This window comes from Electrona antarctica, assembly GCF_951216825.1.
Source record: "Electrona antarctica genome assembly, chromosome: 1".
Lineage (NCBI taxonomy): Eukaryota > Metazoa > Chordata > Actinopteri > Myctophiformes > Myctophidae > Electrona > Electrona antarctica.
In genome coordinates this window covers 6,976,655-7,001,908 of record NC_136806.1, presented here as the reverse complement: position 1 = coordinate 7,001,908, position 25,254 = coordinate 6,976,655, and the positions used below count along the sequence as shown (strand labels likewise).

The 25,254-nt window shown below is 43.7% G+C and overlaps 1 protein-coding gene across 3 annotated transcripts in view; it reads left to right on the top strand.

The window, feature by feature from the left end:
• The first annotated feature begins 2,182 nt into the window (after positions 1 to 2,182).
• Positions 2,183 to 25,254, top strand: part of acot11a (acyl-CoA thioesterase 11a) — a 33,494-nt gene continuing 10,422 nt past the window's right edge. For 2 of the 3 annotated variants that reach the window (XM_079503415.1, XM_079503417.1), the window contains exons 1-13: positions 2,183 to 2,348; positions 4,738 to 4,956; positions 7,787 to 7,856; positions 8,249 to 8,309; positions 9,880 to 9,984; positions 11,511 to 11,646; positions 13,762 to 13,853; positions 15,326 to 15,390; positions 16,022 to 16,141; positions 17,665 to 17,803; positions 19,401 to 19,456; positions 21,116 to 21,182; positions 23,374 to 23,457. In XM_079503415.1, coding sequence (XP_079359541.1) covers positions 4,746 to 4,956; positions 7,787 to 7,856; positions 8,249 to 8,309; positions 9,880 to 9,984; positions 11,511 to 11,646; positions 13,762 to 13,853; positions 15,326 to 15,390; positions 16,022 to 16,141; positions 17,665 to 17,803; positions 19,401 to 19,456; positions 21,116 to 21,182; positions 23,374 to 23,457 — 1,206 coding nt within the window. In that variant the 5' untranslated portion in view covers positions 2,183 to 2,348; positions 4,738 to 4,745. The remainder of the gene's footprint in view (positions 2,349 to 4,737; positions 4,957 to 7,786; positions 7,857 to 8,248; positions 8,310 to 9,879; positions 9,985 to 11,510; positions 11,647 to 13,761; positions 13,854 to 15,325; positions 15,391 to 16,021; positions 16,142 to 17,664; positions 17,804 to 19,400; positions 19,457 to 21,115; positions 21,183 to 23,373; positions 23,458 to 25,254) is intronic. The other variant, XM_079503416.1, reaches the window with a different exon arrangement.

Genomic DNA, 25,254 nt, shown 5'->3' with positions numbered 1-25,254 from the left:
GTGCGTGCGTGCGTGCGTGCGTGCGTGCGTGTGTGCGCGTGCGTGCGTGCGCTATCTCTAAGTTGCTGGGGTACAACCTTGAGTTTGAGAGTTCCTGACTCTTCAAGGTAATGACTAAATGGTTTCTACATCCTCATAAACCCATAAAAAGACGTATCATTCAGAAGTTTAAGATGTACCCTGTTTCAGAGAGGAAGGTATTGTGGATTTTCCCGGTATGGCTACAAGAAGTATAATTCAGCATGTCTGTTGTTCTATTATGATGTTGGTCATGCCCATCCATGGTACAAACATCAGAAATGTGCATAAAAGTTAATCATTTTGGAGTTTAGATAACAATGAATTATATGGTTTTGCATAATCAGATTATACCCCTAAAATCATATTCAGCTGCCCTTCTGAAACTGCTATCACACAATTTAGCACTCCTGGATGTCAGACGAACAAAATTATACCACTTATGTCTTGTCCCTTTTTAGGGCAACGATATCCGATAATAAGGCCTCTGGCCCAAGGACTATTATGGGTGTGTAACTCTTGAGTGTACAAATGGACCCATGAAGGTCATTTTGGTTGCATTTCATTGTACACTCCATGTAGTGCAGGGAATAGGGCCTATTATCAGAATAATGTCAAATCTGTTATGGTTGGCTCTCCATCACCTCCACATCCCTGTGCTGTGATTGATCTGTACCAGTCAGCACCACTAAAGGGTCCCAGAGCACTTCACAGCACACCTCAATGCAGGTGTTCCCCAGCTCCTACCTCCACACCTGAGGGACAGGTGTTCCCCAGCTCCTACCTCCACACCTGAGGGACATCTGCAATCATCAAAGGCTACAAGAGCCAGCCCCGCCCGGAGCTCTGTGCCAGTTCGTCTCCAGTCTATGGTTGGTAAAGTTAGACAGCCAGACATAGGTCCTCAGTTCTTAGAGTTAGACAGTTAACGCACAGTAACGGCATGACGTTTAATTATTCTCTCCTCTATGAACCTGCCACTGACTCACCTTCTCTTCTCCTCTCCAGTGTTTAATTATTCTCTCCTCTATGAACCTGCCACTGACTCACCTTCTCTTCTCCTCTCCAGTGTTTCCGGGACCCCACCCCCAATTGGGTCACACCACACCCGAGTTATAACAAAATCTGGGAATACATTTCTTACCAAGAAATTAATCTATTGAATCCATCCATGCTTGGAATCCATTCCAAGCATCCATCCATTGGAATCCATCCCAAGCATTAGTTTTGCACAAAAAACACAACTTGGGCTGAAAACGGCCATAGCCGTCATCACAAATGTGATGAGGTCAGCACATTTTGGCACATTTGGGCAAGTGGCTATGGCCGGCTTTAGCCCAAGGAGTGTTTTTCGTGCAAAACCACTGCTTGGAATGGGTTCAGAATCATGAAAACCCCATAGTTTTACACGTCACATGCTACTTAAAGTTTAATGAAATGTAGAACATTTTGCCATAGGCCTATAGTGTGTACCAAAATCTCCTGGAGGGGGCGTCAACATATGTGTCACATGGTAGCGGCCGTCATACAGATTTTCAGCTTTCCAGCATGGAGACAGCACCAAGGAATCCAGATTGACGAGTTTACAAAAAGACGTAGAATGGCTTGGATCTCGGCTGTACGGTTTTCCTATAGCGTGTTTTCACACGCTATAGGCTATTGGTTGTTGATGGTACCCTAGCCTCGGAAACCCAGACGTTTTTATTTCCTGCAGGGAGAAATGGTACCCCAACTTTCAGTAGTTGTCAAAAATGTCCCTAGGGTGTTGTTAGTAGACACCCTTACAAACACATTGTTGAAGAAAATTCTTGGTGAGAAATGCATTCCCAGATTGTATTAATATCCCCTGACTAATAAACTGTAGGCCTATTAAATCATCAAAGTCAAAACATGCCCAACAATAATCTGCATATCAAAGTAACAAAATATGCCCAACAATAATCTGCAAAAACAAAGTCCAAGCGCGCCCTCTGCGGTCACAGACTTCGACGGGTCACCGAAAGCGTCGGAACACACGAAGTATCCGGAAACAACGACACCAAACAACAACCACACAAGTGCCGACCCGCCCCCCCCAGCGGCGACACGGAGGAACAACAGTGCATGCACGCCTCTCTCTCGTGTAAACTGTAAAGTAAACCAAACGTCAGTGAAAAGTCTGAAAAGTCAACAGACATTTTGGCGTGAGTGACACAGTTCACACGGTCCAGTAGGTTGGAGTTCATTCAATGCTTTCTAGTGTTTTACACTGACTGACTGTAGGCAGTATAACGACCCGGAGGAGGACTTCACAGAAAACAGCAAACTATACAAACTATACAAACTACTAGGTAATCAACTGTTTGTGTGTGTCGTGTGTGTGTGTGTGTGTGTGTGTGTGCGCGCGCGCGTGCGTGTGCGTGTGTGTCTTTTAAACTGCAGTTTAAAAGTCAGGCTCCAAACTTTTTTCTCCAGCATTGGAGAACGACCTTAAAAGTTGTTGTTTAGCTGCCACTATAGTGCAAATTGAGATTATGATCTATTTATGAGCGTTTAATAGTGCAGATCGGCCCCTCTCTTTTTGCAACTTTGCACGTTCGTGGCGTGTAAGGTGTGTGTGTGTGTGTGTGTGTGTGTGTGTGTGTGTGTGTGTGTGTGTGTCGATATATGGATTTGTGTCCGTGTTGACCCCCAGGGCAGGTACACACACAGGCATGAGGGCGTTTAGATAAAGTACTTTATCTATAATAGATAAAGGGATTTTATCGCCCTCGATCTCTCTCTGCGCTGCTGTGCTATAATAAGCTATCATTTTCATCTGCTTAATGCTATAGTCTCGTCTCGGTCGTCCTCGGTTGAACTATAGAGAGAGGAGAGAGAGAGAGAGAGAAGTTATATTATAAGCTGTGTTGTAGTTTTAAAAGTTCCTCAATTTAGCTGTACAGCAGACACTATTATGGTATTTCGGGTTTGGGTTTGAGATAATTTTAAATGTGACTTGTGTTGCAAACATCGTGCTGCAAATAGGAAAGGATTTTGTTGTATATAATGCTACTATAATACATTTGCTTTAAAAAAAAAAAATAGGCAACATGGACCGTTCTGCATTTAAAAGCCCTAATCCTGTCAACGTGAAACTTGATTTGAAAGCGCTGGCGGAAAAGACTAGAGGTATGTTCTGTTCTGTCAATTGTTGATGCTATGTCGCAACCACTGCATTGCTCTTGGCTCATATAATCTAAACCAACTGCCTGGTATCCAAAGAAACCTGTTTTGTGATGATGGGGGAAAATAGATCAAGCTTCATTGATCTTATAACTTACAACAAATAAAGGGGGGGGTCTAATTAGTGTACTGCAATGAGAGAATGTGGAGCTTAATGCATGTTTTATTAATGCAGAGCTGATGATGACAGCAACAATCTGTGCAAGGTAGAAGGTATAATTGCACAGAAAGTCAGACTCGGTGCATCAACTACAGAAATTGCTCCTTCTTAAAGAATGCCTTTTCAGTGGAGTTATAGTTTGGAGACAATCATGTACTCTCAGTCACAACTGTCTAAGGCAGGGGTTCTCAACGTTTTTGGCCGGGGACCCCCGGAAATGCTTTGGCAATGTCTCGGGACCCCCGCCCCGCCCCCTCCCGACCCCCAATATAAATTGACTGCTACAATAACCTTAAACCATTTTGGGCGGGAACCCCTTTTGGTGTTTTAAGCATTGTTATAATTTAGCTATTGAAAAATAGCAGATCTACAAGCTCGTAGCGCGCCACTCGGTGGCGCGCTATGAGCTTGTAGATCTGCTATTTTTGAAAAATCGTGAAAATAAAATCTAAAAAAAATCCTTTTTTTTGTTTTTGTTTTTTTTTTTAATTTGGGGACCCCCTAAAATAATTTGGCGACCCCCCGAGGGGTCGCGACCCACGGGTTGAGAACCCCTGGTCTAAGGAAGAAAAACATGACAATCCAGTTTAGGGTGTCTTGTCGAGGCTAGTTTTTATTTGCAGAGTCAGTCAAACTGTAAAGTTCCCCTCCCTGCCCTGAGGAATCAACAGTGACCCTCCCTGCCCTGAGAAATCAACAGTGATGGCAGAAGTATACTCACAAGTACTCGCACAAGTAAAGCCTGTAAAGGTCTGGTATTCAAAATGTACTTTGAGTAGCCTACACAAGTTAGGTATAAAAGTATTGGCATCAAAATGTACTTAAAGGGGAAAACCACCCATTTTCAACATTTTACTAGCTCTAAGGTATATTAATGACAGTAAAATGTTGAAAATGAGTGGAATGCCCCTTTAAAGTACCAAAAGTAATGCTATTTCACAAGTTAAATAGAGTTTGAAGTTACAATGGGTGTGTATAGGAAGGGGGAGGGGCAGCTAAAATTAATATCAAATACCGGTATGTAAATACTGAATCAAGCACCCTTTAAAACTGTCTGGAGTGTTCACATAAGACTGAGTCGACGATAAAATGACCAAAAGGTTTTTTGAAAGTGAAATATCCCTTTTAAGCACAGTACTGTACTTGAGTTAATGTACTTAGTTTTCTTTCTATACCGCTGGTTTGCAGTCAGTCAGACTGTAAAGTTCCTCTCCTTCCCTCCCCTGGGAAATCAAGATGGACAGGCTCCGAGGCGGCTTCAGACGCTGATGAAAAGCAGGAGGGAACAAGGAGAATACATGATATACTTTTAGGTCTTAAAATAAACTGTTTCTTCTTCCTCTTCTTCTTCTCAGCTTGGGAGATGAGTTTCAGAAGCCAGGGGGCCGGCGGTTGTCGTCAGGACAGGGAGGAGGAAGAGGAGGAGGAGGAAGAGGAGGGGGAGGATGAGGGAGATGGCGGGGTTGTCAGTGTGAAGATGAGCCAGCTGGTGATGCCCTGTCACAGCAACCATCGGCAGGAACTCAGTGTGGGACAGCTGCTGAAATGGATGGACTCCACCGCCTGTCTGTCTGGTATGGTGTCTGTCTGTCTGTCTCTCTGGTATGGTGTCTGTCTGTCTCTCTGTCTGTCTGGTTTGGTGTCTGTCTGTCTCTCTGGTATGGTGTCTGTCTGTCTCTCTGTCTGTCTGGTATGGTGTCTGTCTGGTATGGTGTCTGTCTGTCTCTCTCTCTGGTATTCTCTGTCTGTCTGGTATGGTGTCTGTCTGTCTGTCTCTCTCTGGTATTGTGTCTGTCTCTCTGTCTGGTATGGTGTCTGTCTGTCATCCTGATTGGTTAATATTGGCTTCGGAAGTTTGCAGGAAGAAATAGAAAGAGCAAAACAGTACACGACAAAGAGGATTCGACTAGGGCCACAAGAACAAGTCAGTCACAACAGGAGGGAGGTGGTCTTTAGAGGGTGTGCATGCACGTGCCGCCATCATCATCATCATCATCATCATCATGATCATACCGGGACGTTTTGTGAGAACACCTACTGAGTGGCAAAAATCGATACTAAACTGCCTCCCCCTGGCCAGCCGGGACGCCTGATGGAGGGGAAAGGAACTGGTTGGAATAACATGTTCCTTCCACGCGCTACGTCCAACCAGGAAAACTCCCCCCTGTCAGGTGTAAAGGAGCAACTTGGACACTCAGGCATGAAGGAAGCTTGAGTTCAAATCTGTTGCTCTCCCCATGTCCCCCATATATGGGGACTAGGTTGTGTAGAGCCCAGGATCGCATTCGATAATTGACACAGGGGTGAAAAATGGGTTACAAAATCGTGGAGATAAAAATTTAAGGGAAAAAAAAAACGACGTTAAACACACTTTGCCACTCGATTTGCCACTCGATTTGCCACTCATGTTATGCATGCGATGCACATTCCATTCCCTCTATTGTCTATCTTTGGTGCAGCCAGGTACATAAGCAGGCACGTGCGTGCGCACACACACACACACACACACACACACACACACATCAAAGGCGGCCTCTGCCCTTTTAACCGTCTGTAAAACAAGTGCCCTCTCCAGACCATGGATGCAGCATTTAAATTACTACATGGTGAAAGAAATGCAAAGGCCCCTCCCCTTTCCATGCTATACCCGAAGGCCCCTCCCTTTCCATGCTGTCCCCGAAGGCCCCTCCCTTTCCATGCTGTACCCGAAGGCCCCTCCCTTTCCATGCTGTACCCGAAGGCCCCTCCCCTTTCCATGCTGTACCCGAAGGCCCCTCCCTTTCCATGCTGTACCCGAAGGCCCCTCCCTTTCCATGCTGTACCCGAAGGCCCCTCCCTTTCCATGCTGTACCCGAAGGCCCCTCCCCTTTCCATGCTGTCCCCGAAGGCCCCTCCCTTTCCATGCTGTACCCGAAGGCCCCTCCCTTTCCATGCTGTCCCCGAAGGCCCCTCCCTTTCCATGCTGTCCCCGAAGGCCCCTCCCTTTCCATGCTGTACCCGAAGGCCCCTCCCTTTCCATGCTGTACCCGAAGGCCCCTCCCTTTCCATGCTGTCCCCGAAGGCCCCTCCCTTTCCATGCTGTACCCGAAGGCCCCTCCCTTTCCATGCTGTCCCCGAAGGCCCATCCCTTTCCATGCTGTACCCCAGGGGTTCTCAACCCGTGGGTCGCGACCCCTCGGGGGGTCGCCAAATTATTTTAGGGGGTTCCCAAATTATTTTCAAAAAAAAAAAAAAAAAGAGATTTTCTTTTTTTTATTTGTTTTTCACGATTTTTCAAAAATAGCAGACCTACAAGCTCGTAGCGCGCCACTCGGTGGCGCGCTATGAGCTTGTAGATCTGCTATTTTTAAATAGCTAAATTATAACAATGCTTAAAACACCAAAAGGGGTTCCCGCCCAAAATGGTTTAAGGTTATTGTAGCAGTCAATTTATATTGGGGGTCGGGAGGGGGCGGGGCGGGGGTCCCGAGACGTTGCCAAAGCATTTTCGGGGGTCCCCGGCCAAAAACGTTGAGAACCCCTGCTGTACCCAAAGGCAGCATTCAGCATTTTTTCCCCCCCCGGACTCTTCCTGATCGTGTACGCAGCATTTTGTTGCACTGTGCTTTGTCAACCACAGCAAGGAACTTTAACCCATTCTGGACGGGAACCCCTTTTGGTGTTCTAAGCTTTATGCTATGCTTTAGCTGTTGAAACACTGAGTGCCACGCTATGAGCTTGTAGATCTGCTATTTTTTGAAAAATCGTGAAAATGTGTCGCAAATCTTTGAATATATATTCTTTCAGAGCGAACATTTTTAACTCAAATCTTTGCTTCTGGGGTCGGTCGGAGGCCAATTACATATATGTTTTTTTGGGGGAAACATGAGGTTTTTCAGACAACTGTCAGGATTTAGAAGTGACATTTTGTAGAATCGTCCTCAGGTCTAAATGGGTTAATAAAATAAAATAGAAAACACTGTTTTCTTGGTGAATTAAAATGTGTTTGTTTGATCCGCACCTGAAGCCTTCCCTTCACACAGAGCACACTGTCCGACAACAATATGCTCCAGGATTTGTTTTAATCGCAGTAAAACAGCCGTGTGTGAATGTGCCTTAAACACTCTCGCTGCGCATGAGTGGCAAACCTATTCTGTTCTGGCTTTATGCGTGTTGTCCACGTGTGTGCGTCCGGCGTCCACACAGGGCATTTTTGTCATACCAGAAATGCAATGAAATGGTGTGTGTGTGTGTGTGTGTGTGTGTGTGTGTGTGTGTGTGTGTGTGTGTGTGTGTGTGTGTGTGTGTGTGTGTGTGTGTGTGTGTGTGTGTGTGTGTGTGTGTGTGTGTGTGTGTGTGTGTGTGTGTGTGTGTGTGTGTGTGTGTGTGTGTGTGTGTGTGTGTGTGTGTGTGTCCTCTTGGCAGCTGAAAGGCATGCTGGGTGTCCCTGTGTCACAGCCTCTATGGATGACATCTGCTTTCAGCACACCATCGGGTCAGTTGGTGTGTGTGTGCGTGCGTGCGTGCGTGCACTGCACGTGTACGTGCGTGCGTGTCACAGTTGTTACATAATCGCCTTATTTTGCATAATGGTCAGAATCTTATTTAATTTAATTTCACCTGTATAATGAATAAATGCTCATTTACAATTAACAAAGCCTTTACTGTTCTGATGTTCAATGTGGAGAAAAAAATCTATTAAAAACTGGTGATCTCAATTATCTGAATGGAAAATGATTGCCAAATAAAATGTCATGATCGTGACAGCCCTGCGTGTGAGAGAGCTGTATGACACACTGAGACATTGTGACTCAGTTTCCTTAATGCCTCTCTCTCTCTCTCTCTCTCTCTCTCTCTCTCTCTCTCTCTCTCTCTCATATATTCCAGGGTGGGTCAGGTGGTGAATATCAAGGCAAAGGTCAACAGAGCCTTCAACACCAGCATGGAGGTCAGACGATTCATTTTTGATTTGATTTGATTTATTTGAAGTGCGATAAAACCACAGCGTTCCAGTTCCAGTTCCAGGATAAACACGATAAAGTCCCAAGACTTTGTTTGCATTGTGGTTTCTCTCGCATGACCTGGTCAAAGGAACCTTTTCTAATAGACAAGCTTTAGTCTGCTGCTTAAAATACCTACCTCAGATTGGTTGTCAGTTTGACACTAGTATCAGTTTGATCCCTTGTCAACTTTATCTATGTACACATGCAATACATATGTTACGTACAGCAGGGGTTCTCAACCCGTGGGTCGCGACCCCTCGGGGGGTCGCCAAATTATTTTAGGGGGTCCCCAAATTATTTAAAAAAAAAAAAAAGATTTTTTTTTAAATTTTATTTTCACGATTTTTCAAAAATAGCAGACCTACAAGCTCGTAGCGCGCCACTCGGTGGCGCGCTATGAGCTTGTAGATCTGCTATTTTTCAATAGCTAAATTATAACAATGCTTAAAACACCAAAAGAGGTTCCCGCCCAAAATGGTTTAAGGTTATTGTAGCAGTCAATTTATATTGGGGGTCGGGAGGGGGCGGGGCGGGGGTCCCGAGACATTGCCAAAGCATTTCCGGGGGTCCCCGGCCAAAAACGTTGAGAACCCCTGACGTACAGTACTGATTTGGTCATTTTTTTTGGCCCGTTTGAGGCTCTGTGGAAATGTTGTGCTTTCCACATTACATTTAGTTATTTTGAAACGTAGAACAATAATAATATTATTTCCATGATACCATATGATTGTTCTGTCAGCCGGTACCACTGTAAGATGGCTTTAATGATTTACAATTTACAATGTAGGCAATTAAAGTCTTATCCAGAGTGACTTACAGTAAGCAAGATAAATACGTAGGTCAGAGACAGTGTAGTGTCTCAGTAAACTAGGATCACATTGAATGCAGAGAGACAGTGTAGTGTATCTGTAACTATAGGATCATAGAATGCAGAGAGACAGTGTAGCGTCTCAGTAAACTATAGGATCATAGAATGCAGAGAGACAGTGTAGTGTCTCAGTAAAATATAGGATCATAGAATGCAGAGAGACAGTGTAGCGTCTCAGTAAACTATATGATCATAGAATGCAGAGAGACAGTGTAGCGTCTCAGTAAACTATAGGGTCATAGAATGCAGAGAAACAGTGTAGCGTCTCAGTAAACTATTGGATCATAGGATGCAGAGAGACAGTGTAGTGTATCTGTAAACTATAGGATCATAGAATGCAGAGAGACAGTGTAGTGTCTCAGTAAACTATAGGATCATAGAATGCAGAGAGACAGTGTAGTGTCTCAGTAAACTATAGGATCATAGAATGCAGAGAGACAGTGTAGCGTCTCAGTAAACTATAGGATCATAGAATGCAGAGAGACAGTGTAGTGTCTCAGTAAACTAGGATCACCGGTCAAACAAGAAACTAGCAACATTCTAAACAATTATATGCTATCTAAATCACGTCATGTTTTACAACCACTTGTTGCCAGGTTGGCATCGTGGTGTGTGAACTTACTGTACTTATTGGACTGTGTTGCCAGGTTGGCATCGTGGTGAGCTGTGAGGACCTGTTCACCGATCGGCACTGGAGAGTTTGTCACGCCTACGCCACCTTTGTCACCCACCGCACACACACTGGGAAAAAGGTTGGTGTGTGAGTGTGTGTCAGTCAGTCAGTCAGTGGTAGAGTGACTGGATGGTAACCGCAGGGTTGCCAGTTTGAACCCGGGCTCCCCCAGAGTTATAGTTAGTGTCAAAGTGTCCTTGAGCAAGACACTGAACCCCAAATTGCTCCTGATGTGCAGGTTGGTTCCTTGCATGGTTTCCATCGGTGTATGAATGTGTGAAATCTAAGCTATGTAAAGCGCCTTTAATGAAGGTGCTATATAAATGCACTGTTTACCATCTATATACAGGTGTAGTTGTTTACCATCTATATACAGGTGTAGTTGTTTACCATCTATATACAGGTGTAGTTGTTTACCATCTATATACAGGTGTAGTTGTTTACCATCTATATACAGGTGTAGTTGTTTACCATCTATATACAGGTGTAGTTGTTTGCCATCTATATACAGGTGTAGTTGTTTACCATCTATATACAGGTGTAGTTGTTTACCATCTATATACAGGTGTAGTTGTTTGCCATCTATATACAGGTGTAGTTGTTTACCATCTATATACAGGTGTAGTTGTTTGCCATCTATATACAGGTGTAGTTGTTTACCATCTATATGCAGGTGTAGTTGTTTACCATCTATATACAGGTGTAGTTGTTTACCATCTATATACAGGTGTAGTTGTTACCATCTATATACAGGTGTAGTTGTTTACCATCTATATACAGGTGTAGTTGTTTACCATCTATATACAGGTGTAGTTGTTTACCATCTATATGCAGGTGTAGTTGTTTACCATCTATATGCAGGTGTAGTTGTTTACCATCTATATACAGGTGTAGTTGTTTACCATCTATATACAGGTGTAGTTGTTTACCATCTATATACAGGTGTAGTTGTTTACCATCTATATACAGGTGTAGTTGTTACCATCTATATACAGGTGTAGTTGTTTACCATCTATATACAGGTGTAGTTGTTTACCATCTATATACAGGTGTAGTTGTTTACCATCTATATACAGGTGTAGTTGTTTACCATCTATATACAGGTGTAGTTGTTTACCATCTATATACAGGTGTAGTTGTTTACCATCTATATATACAGGTGTAGTTGTTTACCATCTATATACAGGTGTAGTTGTTTACCATCTATATACAGGTGTAGTTGTTTGCTTTTTGTCATACAATAAAGTACACAGGGCTCAAAGTGGTTAACCCATTTTGGGCGGGAACCCCTTTTGGTGTTATAGCATTATGTTATGCTTTAGCTATTGAAAGTGGCCTGCTGACGACTGACATAGAAACATAGCTTTTTCAGAAAACTGTCATTTTCAAACAGACATTTTTAGAATCTGATCTCAGGTCAAAATGGGACACAAATTCAACTCAAAGGTTTTATGATTGACCAGGAGCCTGGGTGGCTTAGTTCTGAGCTTAAAATAATTTACATAAATATTTCAGACCACAACCTCTGCGTGCGTGCGTGCGTGCGTGCGTGCGTGCGTGCGTGCGTGCGTGCGTGTGTGTGTGTGTGTGTGTGTGTGTCTATAGGTCCAGCTGAAGCCCATCAGCCCTCACACTCAGCAGGAACAGGTGCAGTACTGCGTGGCGGCCGAGAGGCGGAGGATGAGGGTGGTGCACAATGACATCATCAAGGTCCTGCTCTCTGATAGGACGGCCCTGCACGGTAGGCAGAGCTTCCAGAGCCTTCTGTTGAGAGTTGCGCCCATATATAGATACTGTATTTAAAACAAAGAAAATCACACCCGTGTGAAGTGAGGGGCGCTCTTATCATCGGACACATCATCATGACGTAACATGTTGATTTGCTCGGACACATATGATGTAAAATAAATTCTCCATTCATGGTCAAAGGCAATTTAAAGGACCTATAACATAAAATTCACTTTTTCAATTTCTTTTGTGTTTTTGGGGCTCCCATATGTGTTTTCTATCCCCACAAATAACCAATTTTGAACAATCAGGCTTTCATATCATATGGGTGCTTTAATGGAAATTGCTCTCAGGAACAGCTCAACTGATTTTGTCCTCATCGTGATGTCATCAATGTCACCCTACTTTGTATAATTCCTCCTCTTCTTCAGTCTTCAGTTCCAAATTTGCATTTCCACTTTGTTTACAATGTCCACCATTGTTGATTTTCCAAGCTGGCATGGAATGGAAACAAGCCTGGTTTGATCTAGCATCAGTATTATAGTAACTCAAATATTAAATAATCTGCATATCAGCACCCCCACCACCTCATGGTTGGGGTGACATTGTGGTACTGCAGCTAAAACTGCTTTCAAAGTCAATGACAAGGACTGGTTATATCAGAGTGGTGATTGAGGCTCAAACCATTAGAAATAACTTTGAGGGACATAGACAATACGATATTAAACATTAAAAGCAGTTTTAAAATGCATGTTATTTGCGCTTTAATGTTTGTGTAGGACGTACATTTTGATGCCGATACTTTTGTACTTTTACTCAACTAAATTTTGAAATACGGACTTTTACTCGTAACACAATATTTGTATATTGCAGTATTGATACTTTTACTTGAGTAAAGAATGTGAGTACTTCTCCCACCACCACCGTACTGTATACGTGTGATGAAATCACAGCAAGCAGGAAGTGGGTGGTGCAGTAGCTGGAACTGTGTGGACATACACACGCACATGCGCACGCACGCACACACGCGCACACACACACACACACACAGTCACACACAGTCACACACACAGAGAGTGTGGTCATCATGATGACTCATCGTGTTGGGTTTCCAGGAAATACAACGTCTGGGTTTTCGAGGCTAGGTTGAGGGTGACGCCGTGCTTGTGGACAGAGGTCGTGGCAGAACACTCCCTACACATTCAAATCAGGGTTGATTTCGTCTACTAAAACTATGACAAAGAATGTCTTGTCGACTACCCTTTTATCACTGCCGAAAACTACGTAAAAAAACGTAACTCCTTCTCTCCTTCTCATCTTGTGGCGGCTATTGGCCTTCCACGCCAATCTCAGCGCTGCCCCTTTAACAAGCCGGAACCATCGAAATTGACGCACTTGCACACACACGGAAGCATATCAGCGGTGCACCCTAGGTCTGTGTGTTGTGGTCAGAACAGCTGGAAGGCATCAGCGCGGTAGCCAGTTGTTTTTATTCACCTCCAAAAACATGCCTGTTTCGTATGATCACCTCAATCTGAGGGCAATTTCAATGCAAGAGTTTTTTGGATGGTGTCCAGCGCGGGATCCGTAGATGCAAAATGGATGTCGTCCGATGTCGCTCTAGGCGATATTTAATCACATTTAATGGTCGTCCGATAGCGCCCGGAAAGTGTTAACAGAATTGTATTCAAAAGACTGTCTAAAACTGAATCAAAAGTTGCTGTCAAAATAAACACTGATTCAAATCCGTGTTGCCATGTCTGCTTATTATGAGCAACTTGTTTTTCTGTAAGTCGCTTGTAAATGTAGGTAGTTTAAAGTGCTCTTGTGGCCTACCTGTATATTATACCGACTCTATAATGTGACATGATTTTATTTCAAGATCAATACAGACATCAATCAATCAATCAATCTATACAGGGTATGTGCGTGCCGTGACATCATCATCATGCCCGGAAAAAACTACTTTCCGGCCTTGACAGCTGCAGCTGCAGTACCTGCAATTAACCTTGCATTCAATCCTGTGTGTGTGTGTGTGTGTGTGTGTGTGTGTGTGTGCGCGTGTGCGTGTGCGCGTGCGTGTGCGCGTGTGCGTGCGTGTGTGCGCGTGTGCGTGCACGCTCACTAGCCAACAGTCCTGTGTTGGACAATGCAGTGGCAGCAGAGAAGACTAGAGTGGAGAGTGTTGAACTGGTGCTGCCCCCCCACGCCAACCACCAGGTAACCTGTCTGTCTGTCTGTCTGTCCCTTAGAGTATATATGAATAGAGACGGCACCCGGAGGAAACCCTGAGGCGAAATGGGCATAGTGGCCGAATTTGGTATTGCAGCGCTGGGCCAAACACATGAACGCGCTGGTCCGTTGACTATCATTGCGCACGTTCATGATGACACGTGAACGCTGTTTCATACGTGAACGCTGAACACGTGCAATGATAGTCAACGGCCAGTGCGTTCATGTGTTTGGCCCAATCCATCCCAGAATGCACTCTGTTCCTACCCGGAAGGAGGAGTGAAATCGCCTCATGCGCTTTTGAGCAACTTAATGCAAGTGGATGGGAGGAGAAATCTGGTGCCGTCTCTATTAAGGTCTGGACACCGACAGGCAGAAACCATTTTTTTAATAAATCTGTGCTATTGAACACCCTTTATGTCTGTGTGTGGGTTTTTACAAACTTTAATGGTCAAAAACCTCCAAACTCCACTTCAGCTGTATTTTGGTAAAGTGATGATTGATAATATATGCCTTAAAACATTATACTTGCCCTCTACAACTAAAAATTAAAAACACCTTAAATATTATAATAGAGAATCTTTCACTCAATAGGGACTGCTCCCGTCGCAAGATGATGATGTCATATGCCCATATGTGGTCTAGCCCTATGGAATGTATATGGAATGCATATGCTAATAAAAAACAACTCAATACTTCCTTCAGGTTAATATGAACATCAAAACAATATTTTAAATATTAGCTTGTGCATTCCATACATTACATAGGGCTGGACAACACATGGACATACAGTATGACATCATCAACTTGCGACAGGAGCACTTCCTATAGAGCGTCGCAGTCCCGCCCCCTTTCATGACGACACCAGGCCCAGGAAATGAATCCCAATGCATTTCTCCCATAGACATTTCAAAAAGTATTTATTTAAAGACCTTTTAAGCGTCGTACAAAGCCAACTCGAGTCGTGACAAATCATGACAACAAACACAATATTTTGGACCAAACAAATAATTACAAAGAAGAAAAACAACAAAAAAAGTGTTGTAACCTGCCGTTTTTTCTACTTTCTAATTATTTGTTTGGCCCAAAACATTGTGTTTATTGTCATGATTTGTCACGACAAGAGTTGGCTTTGTCCGCGGCGTAAACGTCTTTAAATAAATACTTTCTGAAAAGTCTATGAGGAAAATTAACGTCTCTCGAGGGGGCGGGACTGCGACGCTCTATTGAGTGAAAGTATAATGTTTTAAGGCATATTTGTCTTATTAGCCATGGATCCTTTTAAAGACTTTTTTGAAAATCGCAAATAATTGCCCCAAGCGTTGTGAGCTTGTAGATCTGTTATTTTCAGACAGCCAATGTATTTGTTGGTCAACATGTCTCTGTCTTGTCTCCTGGCCTCCTGTCTCCTTGTCTCCTGGCCTCCTGTCTCCTTGCCTCCCTGTTGTCTCCCCCCGAAGCAGAAGAACACCTTTGGAGGACAGATCATGGCCTGGATGGTGAATGTAGCTACCATCGCTGCTAGGTATGCACACACACACACACACACACACACACACACACACACACACACACACACACACACACACACACACACACACAACCATTTAACATCTTTATTTGCATTCACATTTTACAAGAAATTCTTGAACACAAACAATAGTCGATGCGCAAACTTGAAAAACTCTACAACAAGTGCTTCAGGATACAGATCACGGGTACAGAAAGCATCGCCATCTCCATATATGGCGACTGCCAGTTATTGCAGACACTGAACAGAATTGTGCTGATGCCTGATCAGCTCTCGGCTTGGGCATGCCTGCAATCTGCAGGCCCCTCACGACTGATTTATGGACATTACCGAGGCTTCCAAATATGAACACAAGTAGTTTACATTTGCACACGCACACACACATGCACACACACACACACACACACACACACACACACGTCCACTGTAATTGGCAGCCGCCATATATGGCAGAGAAGCTGTTACTTATACCCAAAGAGTACTGTGTGTGTGTGTGTGTGTGTGTGTGTGTGTGTGTGTGTGTGTGTGTGTGTGTGTGTGTGTGTGTGTGTGTGTGTGTGTGTGTGTGTGTGTGTGTGTGTGTGTGTGTGTGTGTGTGTGTGTGTGTGTGTGCGCGTGCGTGCAGTCGTCTGTGCCAGGCTCATCCCACCCTGAGGTCCATCGACATGTTCACCTTCAGAGGACCGTCCCTGGTGGGAGACAGGCTGGTGTTGAGCGCTATCGTCAACAACGCCTTCAAGAACAGGTGACTTGACGCCGCTTTTCAACACATGGATGGATAAAACAAAGACCTATAAGTCTAGTCTCACATTGCCAGACTACTGTTCCACAATCTCTAGTCTGGAACTACAGATGTGCCCTTTGAATTTGCTGCCAAAAACAACACTGTAATGAAGGCTCTGTTCCATTCTGGTCAAACAGAGTGAGGGAGGCTGCGTGCGTGTTGGCTCACTGCAAACACTGCTCTACACCAGTGGGTCTCAAAGTGTCCTTGGATGGGTTCCAAATGGCCCCGTACGGGTGTGTATAACTCTGAGAGTGTACAAATGGACCCGTAAGGGTCCATTTGGTTCCATTTGTACACTCTCAGGGGAAATTCACACTATGGTCCCGGGTGCGCACTCGGGACCACTTGGCAGATGTTGTGGTAATGTGAATGATGCGTACCGTTCCCGGGAGCGGATCGCCCAACCGTTCCCGAGACCGCATGGGGGGCGGGTATCTGGACCGTTGAAGTGTATTCAGATACGGATCGTTCCAATGTGAATGCATGCGTACCTAAAGAAGGAAGTGGACTGTATTTTTTAGAACGTGACATGATCTCTAGTCGACGAGCCAAGCGTCAACAAAAAAAAACACAGACGCTGCACGACGCGTAACACCAGCGCATTTCTCAACGCCGCCCGTCTCCTGTTGAATCTGCTATACGTGCAGCACCGCAATATGCGCTGATCTTGGACTACACGTGACGTGGCTCTTGGGCTTTGCTTGGCATAGTTTCCAAAGTAAAACAAAATAATAATAATAATAATGCTAAAGTAGAATCCATTAAACTAATATCAAACACGACACTGGAGCACAGAACTGACTGACACAGTGAATAGTAGGCAGGCTGACAGTGAAGTAGTATAACGGCAAAGAGGCAATGCAATGCAGTGTGTCTGGATTTATTTGAGACAATGTGGCAGAGTTGATGGTCAGTGTCCGTGCGCTCCAGCCATCAAGCACACCACCATCTGGAGGATCAAAGTGTGTTGTGCAAGTGTACCCGGGTGCGCTGTTGAATCTCGGGCAATGTGAATCATGGCCATCGGGGACCAGGCAACCGTATTCGGAAACGGTTCCAATGAAACGGATTCAGTCCGTCTCAGTGTGAATTGCCTATAAGAGTGTACAAATGGAACCAAATGGACCCGTAAGGGTCCGTTTGTACACTCTCAGAGTTGTGGGGGTCCTTGAAATGAAACAGTTTGAGAACCACTGCACACTAAATGGAACCGAGCCTTAAGCAAGTTATTCTGTGTGTATGTATATATATATATATATATATAGCCCATTGAGTAGATTGTCAGTGCATTGTTTGAACATTGTAGGAGACAACAGTCTGTCTTGTGAGACTAAAGTGTTCCAGACGTTAGTTACATGTATGTTAATGTCTGTCTGTCTGTCTGTCTGTCTGTCTGTCTGTCTGTCTGTCTGTCTGTCTGTCTGTCTGTCTGTCTGTCTGTCTGTCTGTCTGTCTGTCTGTCTGTCTGTCGTGTGTTGCAGTATGGAGGTGGGCGTGCGCACAGAGGCCTACCAGGGGGTGGAGCCTAACAGACACATAAACTCCGCCTTCATGACGTTCGAGGTGCTCGACACGCACGGGAAGCCGTGCACGTTGCCGCGGATACGACCTGAACCCCTGGTGAGTCAGACGGATGTGACGCCCGGTGTTGCGACACCAATGCGTCACTGACCGTCACAGACATGCGTCATTGACTGTATTTACTGGGCATGCACAGTTGCACACTATCTTAAATCCGGGGCGGCAGTGGCTCAGTGGTAGAGTGGCCGGTAAAGCAGCTGGATGGGAACCCTGAGGTTCCCAGTTCGATCCCGGGCTCCCCCAGAGTTAGTGTCAAAGTGTTAAACTTTTCAAAGTTCTCTTTTTTTTCTTATTTCCCTTTTTCTTGAGCAAAAAACGCCTGCTGTGGTGTTGATTTCGTCGACTAAACCTTTGACAAAAAAGATTGTCGACTACCTTTTTCCACTGACTAAAACTAAGTAAAAACTAAGCTATGATGAGAAGACTAACTGTACATGTATTGCCAATTTCGTTAACAAATAAAAACTAAGACTAAAATGTTAGGGAGGGACTAGTGGCGAACAGATCCAGTAGAACTGTAATTTTATGTTTGGTTGTGCTCGGGTGTTGCACTCTGAAAATGGCAGATCTACAAGCTCACAATGTGTCGTGCTGCAACGTGTTGTGAGCTTTCAGATTGGCTATTTTCAGCATGCAATCAAGTGTCAAATCTGCCATTACGACGCTATCAAGGCCCGCCAAAATTAATTTTAGTCGACAAAATCAACTGTAAATTTAGATCTAGACCAACACTACACATTTAAGAAGACTAAAATATGCCTAAAACTAAATAACATTTTATTCAACTAACTATACTTTTACTAACTATAAAAACTATCACATCTTGCTGTCAAAATAAACACTGTGCCGCTGGAGCACAGGTTTTTATCAGGCCGGCAATTCTCAACGCAAAGCAATGGATTATGATTTAAGCCATTTAGGCCTGACGTCGAAATTTAAAAAACGTCTTCAAAATCCTGACAGTTTTCTGAAAAACCTCATGTTTCTGTATCAGTGTTGCTCAATATTTCATGACCCCAAAAATTATATGTAATATGCCTCCGCCCCCCATCTGAAAATATGTTGTTCCAGGGACCTCCCCAGAAGCAAAGATTTGAGTTAAAAACGTTCACTCTGTATTATTATATTCAAAGATTTGAGGCACATTTTCACGATTTTTCAAAAAATAGCAGACCTACAAGTTCACAGCGCGGCACTCGGTGCCGCGCTGTGAGCTTGTAGATCTGCTATTTTTCAATAGCTAAAGTATAACATAAAGGGGTTCCCGCCCAAGATGGGTTAAGAATGCAAGTGGTTACTAACGGTAATGAAACGGCTTTAGAGGCTTATCATTTTTAATAGCCGTATTAACGGTGAACATTCCTGTACTTCACACGCACACTCATTCATATCGGAATGGTGATTGTGAACTCGGCGGTGAGGACAGACGGTGGTCAGCCCACCCGACACAATAGTGGTCGGGTGGGCAAAAAGGTTTTTGTCAGTTAAATGAAGTCCCCTCACATCTATATATGAATTGCATCCTGCGCATAATTCTATATTCATTCAAACTCCTAACTCTGACTGGGGACTGTCTGGGAGATAGTTGGGTTAAGCGTGCGTGTTTTCGTGTGTGTGCGTGTGTGCGTGTGTACAGGAAGGCAGCAGGAGGTTTCACGAGGCCACAGCCAGGAAGAAGATCAGACTGGACAGGTAGGCAGATGCCTGCTTCTTTTTGATTGATTGATTGAAATATTTATTAACAGTTTGCAGAATCACAGTACAATTCAAGCACGACTCAATACAAAGACTGTTAGCTGTGAGTGGACGACACCATAAAGCATTACACTTGTTTACAAGAGGGTCCACCTTGTTCAATTAATCTAGGGAGAGCCCCGCTGTGATTGGCCAGTAGTCGATGTGATTGACAGTTAGCGTTTTTGCAACTACAGTATATCAAAACCAGAGCCATAGAGTAAGACAGAGTTACGGCGACTCCGTTCACTTCATGGGGCTTCAGTCCAATGGCGGCTCTTCTACATAGACTTCTATTGGTCACTTCATGGGGCTTCAGTCCAATGGCGGCTCTTCTACATAGACTTCTGTTGGTCACTTCATGGGGCTTCAGTCCAATGGCGGCTCTTCTACATAGACTTCTATTGGTCACTTCACGGGGCTTCAGTCCAATGGCGGCTCTTCTACATAGACTTCTATTGGTCACTTCATGGGGCTTCAGTCCAATGGCGGCTCTCCTACATAGACTTCTATTGGTCACTTCATGGGGCTTCAGTCCAATGGCGGCTCTTCTACATAGACTTCTATTGGTCACTTCATGGGGCTTCAGTCCAATGGCGGCTCTTCTACATAGACTTCTATTGGTCACTTCATGGGGCTTCAGTCCAATGGCGGCTCTTCTACATAGACTTCTATTGGTCACTTCATGGGGCTTCAGTCCAATGGCGGCTCTTCTACATAGACTTCTATTGGTCACTTCATGGGGCTTCAGTCCAATGGCGGCTCTCCTACATATACTTCTATTGGTCACTTCATGGGGCTTCAGTCCAATGGCGGCTCTCCTACATAGACTTCTATTGGTCACTTCATGGGGCTTCAGTCCAATGGCGGCTCTTCTACATAGACTTCTATTGGTCACTTCATGGGGCTTCAGTCCAATGGCGGCTCTCCTACATAGACTTCTATTGGTCACTTCATGGGGCTTCAGTCCAATGGCGGCTCTTCTACATAGACTTCTATTGGTCACTTCATGGGGCTTCAGTCCAATGGCGGCTCTTCTACATAGACTTCTTTTGGTCACTTCATGGGGCTTCAGTCCAATGGCGGCTCTCCTACATAGACTTCTATTGGCGAAGACGTGCTAGGCGAAGAGTGACAATGTCCTGGACCGGAAGTTGGCAGAATGCACTGAACTCAGGCAACAGCCCAGCTTTAATGATCTGAAATCCCTTTATTTTAGTGTAGTAATAGTACAACATAAACATTGCAGAGACTTGAGTTGTCACTGTACAATACTTTCAAACGGTTGTCATGTTGCACACATGACAACTGTCTAGGCTGCATGAACAGCGCCCAGTTTTCTGCCCCCTCAATGTTGTAACTCTGTCCTACTCTATGGCTCTGGTCTGTCCCATAACGGAATACATAATAACGGGACACACTAAATCTCTCCTGGTGTCAACCTTGTACAGCATACCTTCCCAAAATGGATCCAATGTAGTTATTTATTCACAAGCTCTTGTTGATGCTTTTCATTGGTCAGATATGTATAAAACGCACTGTATTACACACCAATAAATATAGCCCATGAAACAATGGTCCATCCAAAGGCCTTATAAATGTGACTTGTTGTTTCAGGAAGTACATCATTTCGCGCAAACAGGCGGAGGTTCCCCTGTCGGTGCCTTGGGATCTGGGAAACCAGGTGGGGTTCAGATTTCATCTATATATCATTCATTCAAATGACTGTAAAATAGCAAAACACACAAAGCCAAAGGAGACGTTAAAAAAATGACCTTTAATCCATTGAGACCTGGAACGCATCCATGTCACGTTAGCGTTTAACCACATTAACCATTAACCCATTTTGGGCGGGAACCCCTTTTGGTGTTTTAAACATTATGTTATAATTTAGCTATTGAAAAATAGCAGATCTACAAGCTCATAGCGCGCCACCGAGTGGCGCGCTATGAACTTGTAGATCTGCTATTTTTGAAAAATCGTTAAAATGTGCCTTTTTCTTTCCAAAAATTGTCATGATTTAGAAAACTTTTTTTTTTAAATTTCGACGTCAGGCCTGAATGGGTTAAGTCCTCCACTGATATGATAATAAAAGCCTCGTAACCATTAACCAGCCTTCAGTTCATATACTATATAGATTAAACAATTCAAACCCTCGTAACCATTAACCAGCCTTCAGTTCATATACTATATAGATTAAACAATTCAAACCCTCGTAACCATTAACCAGCCTTCAGTTCATATACTATATAGATTTAACAATTCAAACCCGAGAAATTTGCGTTTGGCGGATCAGTTAGAAAGAGTAGGTTCTCGTGTTCGGCAGGCAGCCGGTTAAGGAAACGCACAGTAAAACGCCACATTTCCATCTTTAATACCAGACCTCAAAGAACAAAAACATTGTGATTAATGATGATGAAGTTACAAAATTAGTCTTCTTCATAAAACGAACAGATTACCCCAGGTGAATAAATAAGTGGTTAATACTCATGGGGCCATATCACTTTGTCATGGAATGAACAATACTGTACCTACAGTCTGGTTCAAAACAATGGAAATAACGGATTATATGTTTATTGGTATGACCATGATGTGCCGCAGATTCATTGATTAACCCATTTAGGCCTGACGTCGGGGGGAAAAAAAGTATTCTAAATCCTGACAGTTTTCTGAAAAAAACATGTTTCTATGTCAGTCGTTCTCAAACATATTCATGTCAAGGACCCCCAAATATATATGACATTGGCCGCCGAACCCCATCTGAAAAAGATTTGAGTTTAAAAACTCACTCTGAAAGAATATATATTCAATGATTTCAGGCACATTTTCAAGATTTTTCAAAAATAGGAGACCTACAAGTTCATAGCGCGGCACTGAGCTTGTAGATCTGCTATTTTTCAACAGCTAAAGCATAACTTAATGCTTAAAACACCAAAAGGGATTCCCGCCCCAGAATGGGTTAAGCAGGGGCCGCAGGTTGAGTAGGACTGGCTTAAATCTTTATGGTAGCACTGCAGCCTTGAAGTTATAGCCAACATTGTTTATGACAATGATAATGTGGTTATGACGTGTTGTGCAATACAGTGTTTGTGTTGTTAATACAGGCAAATACTAGTAGTAGCAATAATAATAAATGTAATAGTGTAAGATAATATAATAAGTTAATAATATAATATGGTGTAACAATGATGTTCATTGTTAGATAATATATAAAGCGTCGCAATCCCTGTTCATTTTCCTCATAGACTTTTCAGAAAGTATTTATTTAAAGACGTTTACGCCGCGGACAAAGCCAACTCTTGTCGTGACAAATCATGAAAATTAAACACAATGTTTTGGGCCAAACTTAGAAAGTAGAAAAAAACATGAAAAAATCATGAATTTTCGTTTATTCATGTCATATGAAAGCAGGGAATCATAGCTTCAAATTGACGTATTGGTTGTTCAGTTTGACCCACCAGTTTTGGAGATATGGCTTATAGAGTAATGTCTTGCAGAAAACAGTGAGTTGAGAAAACAGGCTTGAAAGGTTCACTGCTGTGGACTCTTAACATTACACATAGCTACATGTTTAATTTATTTCATATTTACATGTCGATTTCAGCTCTGACATTTATTTCAGACATGCTCTAGTATGTGAAGAGTCTTCCTCTGCAATTAACTCATTTTGGGGAAAAAACTAAAAGTGTTCCCCTCTGGTGAAAAGCTGGAATTTGCGCGATGGCAGGCTCTCAGTCAAATCTGGTCACATATGGTAGCAAGCCATGGCCGTGTTCTGTTTATTGGTAATGCGGGTCCATTTGGTTCTGCTTGCATGTGATTCCAGGTGTATCTCTGTTTATTGGTAATGCGGGTCCATTTGGTTCTGATTCCAGGTGTATCTCAGCTACAACAACGTCTCGGCTCTGTCGATGCTGGCAGCGAGAAACAACTGGATCCTCAGCTCCGAGAAAGACAAGGTATTGTCTGTCCTCTTCTTTCTCTTCTACCACAGTATAATCCAGAATAGTCTAGGCTACGAGCTTGTAGATCTGCTATTTTTTATCTTTCAAAGCAAATGTTTTTAACCCAAATCTTTGCTTCTGGGTGTCCCTGGAACAACATATTTTCAGATGGCCAATTACATATAATTTTTGGGGTCCTTGACGTGAAAACCTTTGAGAGCCACTGACATAGAAACATGGGTACTAGAATGTGGTTCCATGGCCGTCTGTTTTAGGTCCATCTGTACACCATGGAGCAGAAAATAATGTGGTTCTGGTTCTGTTTTAGGTCCATCTGTACACCATGGAGCAGAAAATAATGTGGTTCTGGTTCTGTTTTAGGTCCATCTGTACACCATGGAGCAGAAAATAATGTGGTTCTGGTTCTGTTTTAGGTCACTCTGTACACCATGGAGCAGAAGATAATGTGGTTCTGGGTCTGTTTTAGGTCCATCTGTACACCATGGAGCAGAAGATAATGTGGTTCTGTCTGTTTTAGGTCACTCTGTACACCATGGAGCAGAAGATAATGTGGTTCTGGTTCTGTTTTAGGTCACTCTGTACACCATGGAGCAGAAGATAATGTGGTTCTGGTTCTGTTTTAGGTCACTCTGTACACCATGGAGCAGAAGATAATGTGGTTCTGGTTCTGTCTGTTTTAGGTCCATCTGTACACCATGGAGCAGAAGATAATGTGGTTCTGTCTGTTTTAGGTCACTCTGTACACCATGGAGCTGAAGATAATGTGGTTCTGTCTGTTTTAGGTCACTCTGTACACCATGGAGCTGAAGATAATGTGGTTCTGGTTCTGTTTTAGGTCCATCTTTACACCATGGAGCTGAAGATAATGTGGTTCTGTCTGTTTTAGGTCACTCTGTACACCATGGAGCAGAAGATAATGTGGTTCTGGTTCTGTCTGTTTTAGGTCACTCTGTACACCATGGAGCAGAAGATAATGTGGTTCTGTCTGTTTTAGGTCACTCTGTACACCATGGAGCTGAAGTTAATGTGGTTCTGGTTCTGTTTTAGGTCCATCTCTACACCATGGAGCAGAAGATAATGTGGTTCTGGTTCTGTCTGTTTTAGGTCCATCTGTACACCATGGAGCAGAAGATAATGTGGTTCTGTCTGTTTTAGGTCACTCTGTACACCATGGAGCAGAAGATAATGTGGTTCTGGTTCTGTTTTAGGTCCATCTTTACACCATGGAGAGCAGAAGATAATGTGGTTCTGTTTGTTTTAGGTCACTCTGTACACCATGGAGCAGAAGATAATGTGGTTCTGGGTCTGTTTTAGGTCACTCTGTACACCATGGAGCAGAAGATAATGTGGTTCTGGTTCTGTCTGTTTTAGGTCCATCTCTACACCATGGAGCAGAAGATAATGTGGTTCTGGTTCTGTTTTAGGTCACTCTGTACACCATGGAGCAGAAGATAATGTGGTTCTGGTTCTGTTTTAGGTCACTCTGTACACCATGGAGCAGAAGATAATGTGGTTCTGTCTGTTTTAGGTCACTCTGTACACCATGGAGCAGAAGATAATGTGGTTCTGGTTCTGTTTTAGGTCCATCTGTACACCATGGAGCAGAAGATAATGTGGTTCTGTCTGTTTTAGGTCACTCTGTACACCATGGAGCAGAAGATAATGTGGTTCTGGTTCTGTCTGTTTTAGGTCACTCTGTACACCATGGAGCAGAAGATAATGTGGTTCTGGTTCTGTCTGTTTTAGGTCACTCTGTACACCATGGAGCAGAAGATAATGTGGTTCTGGTTC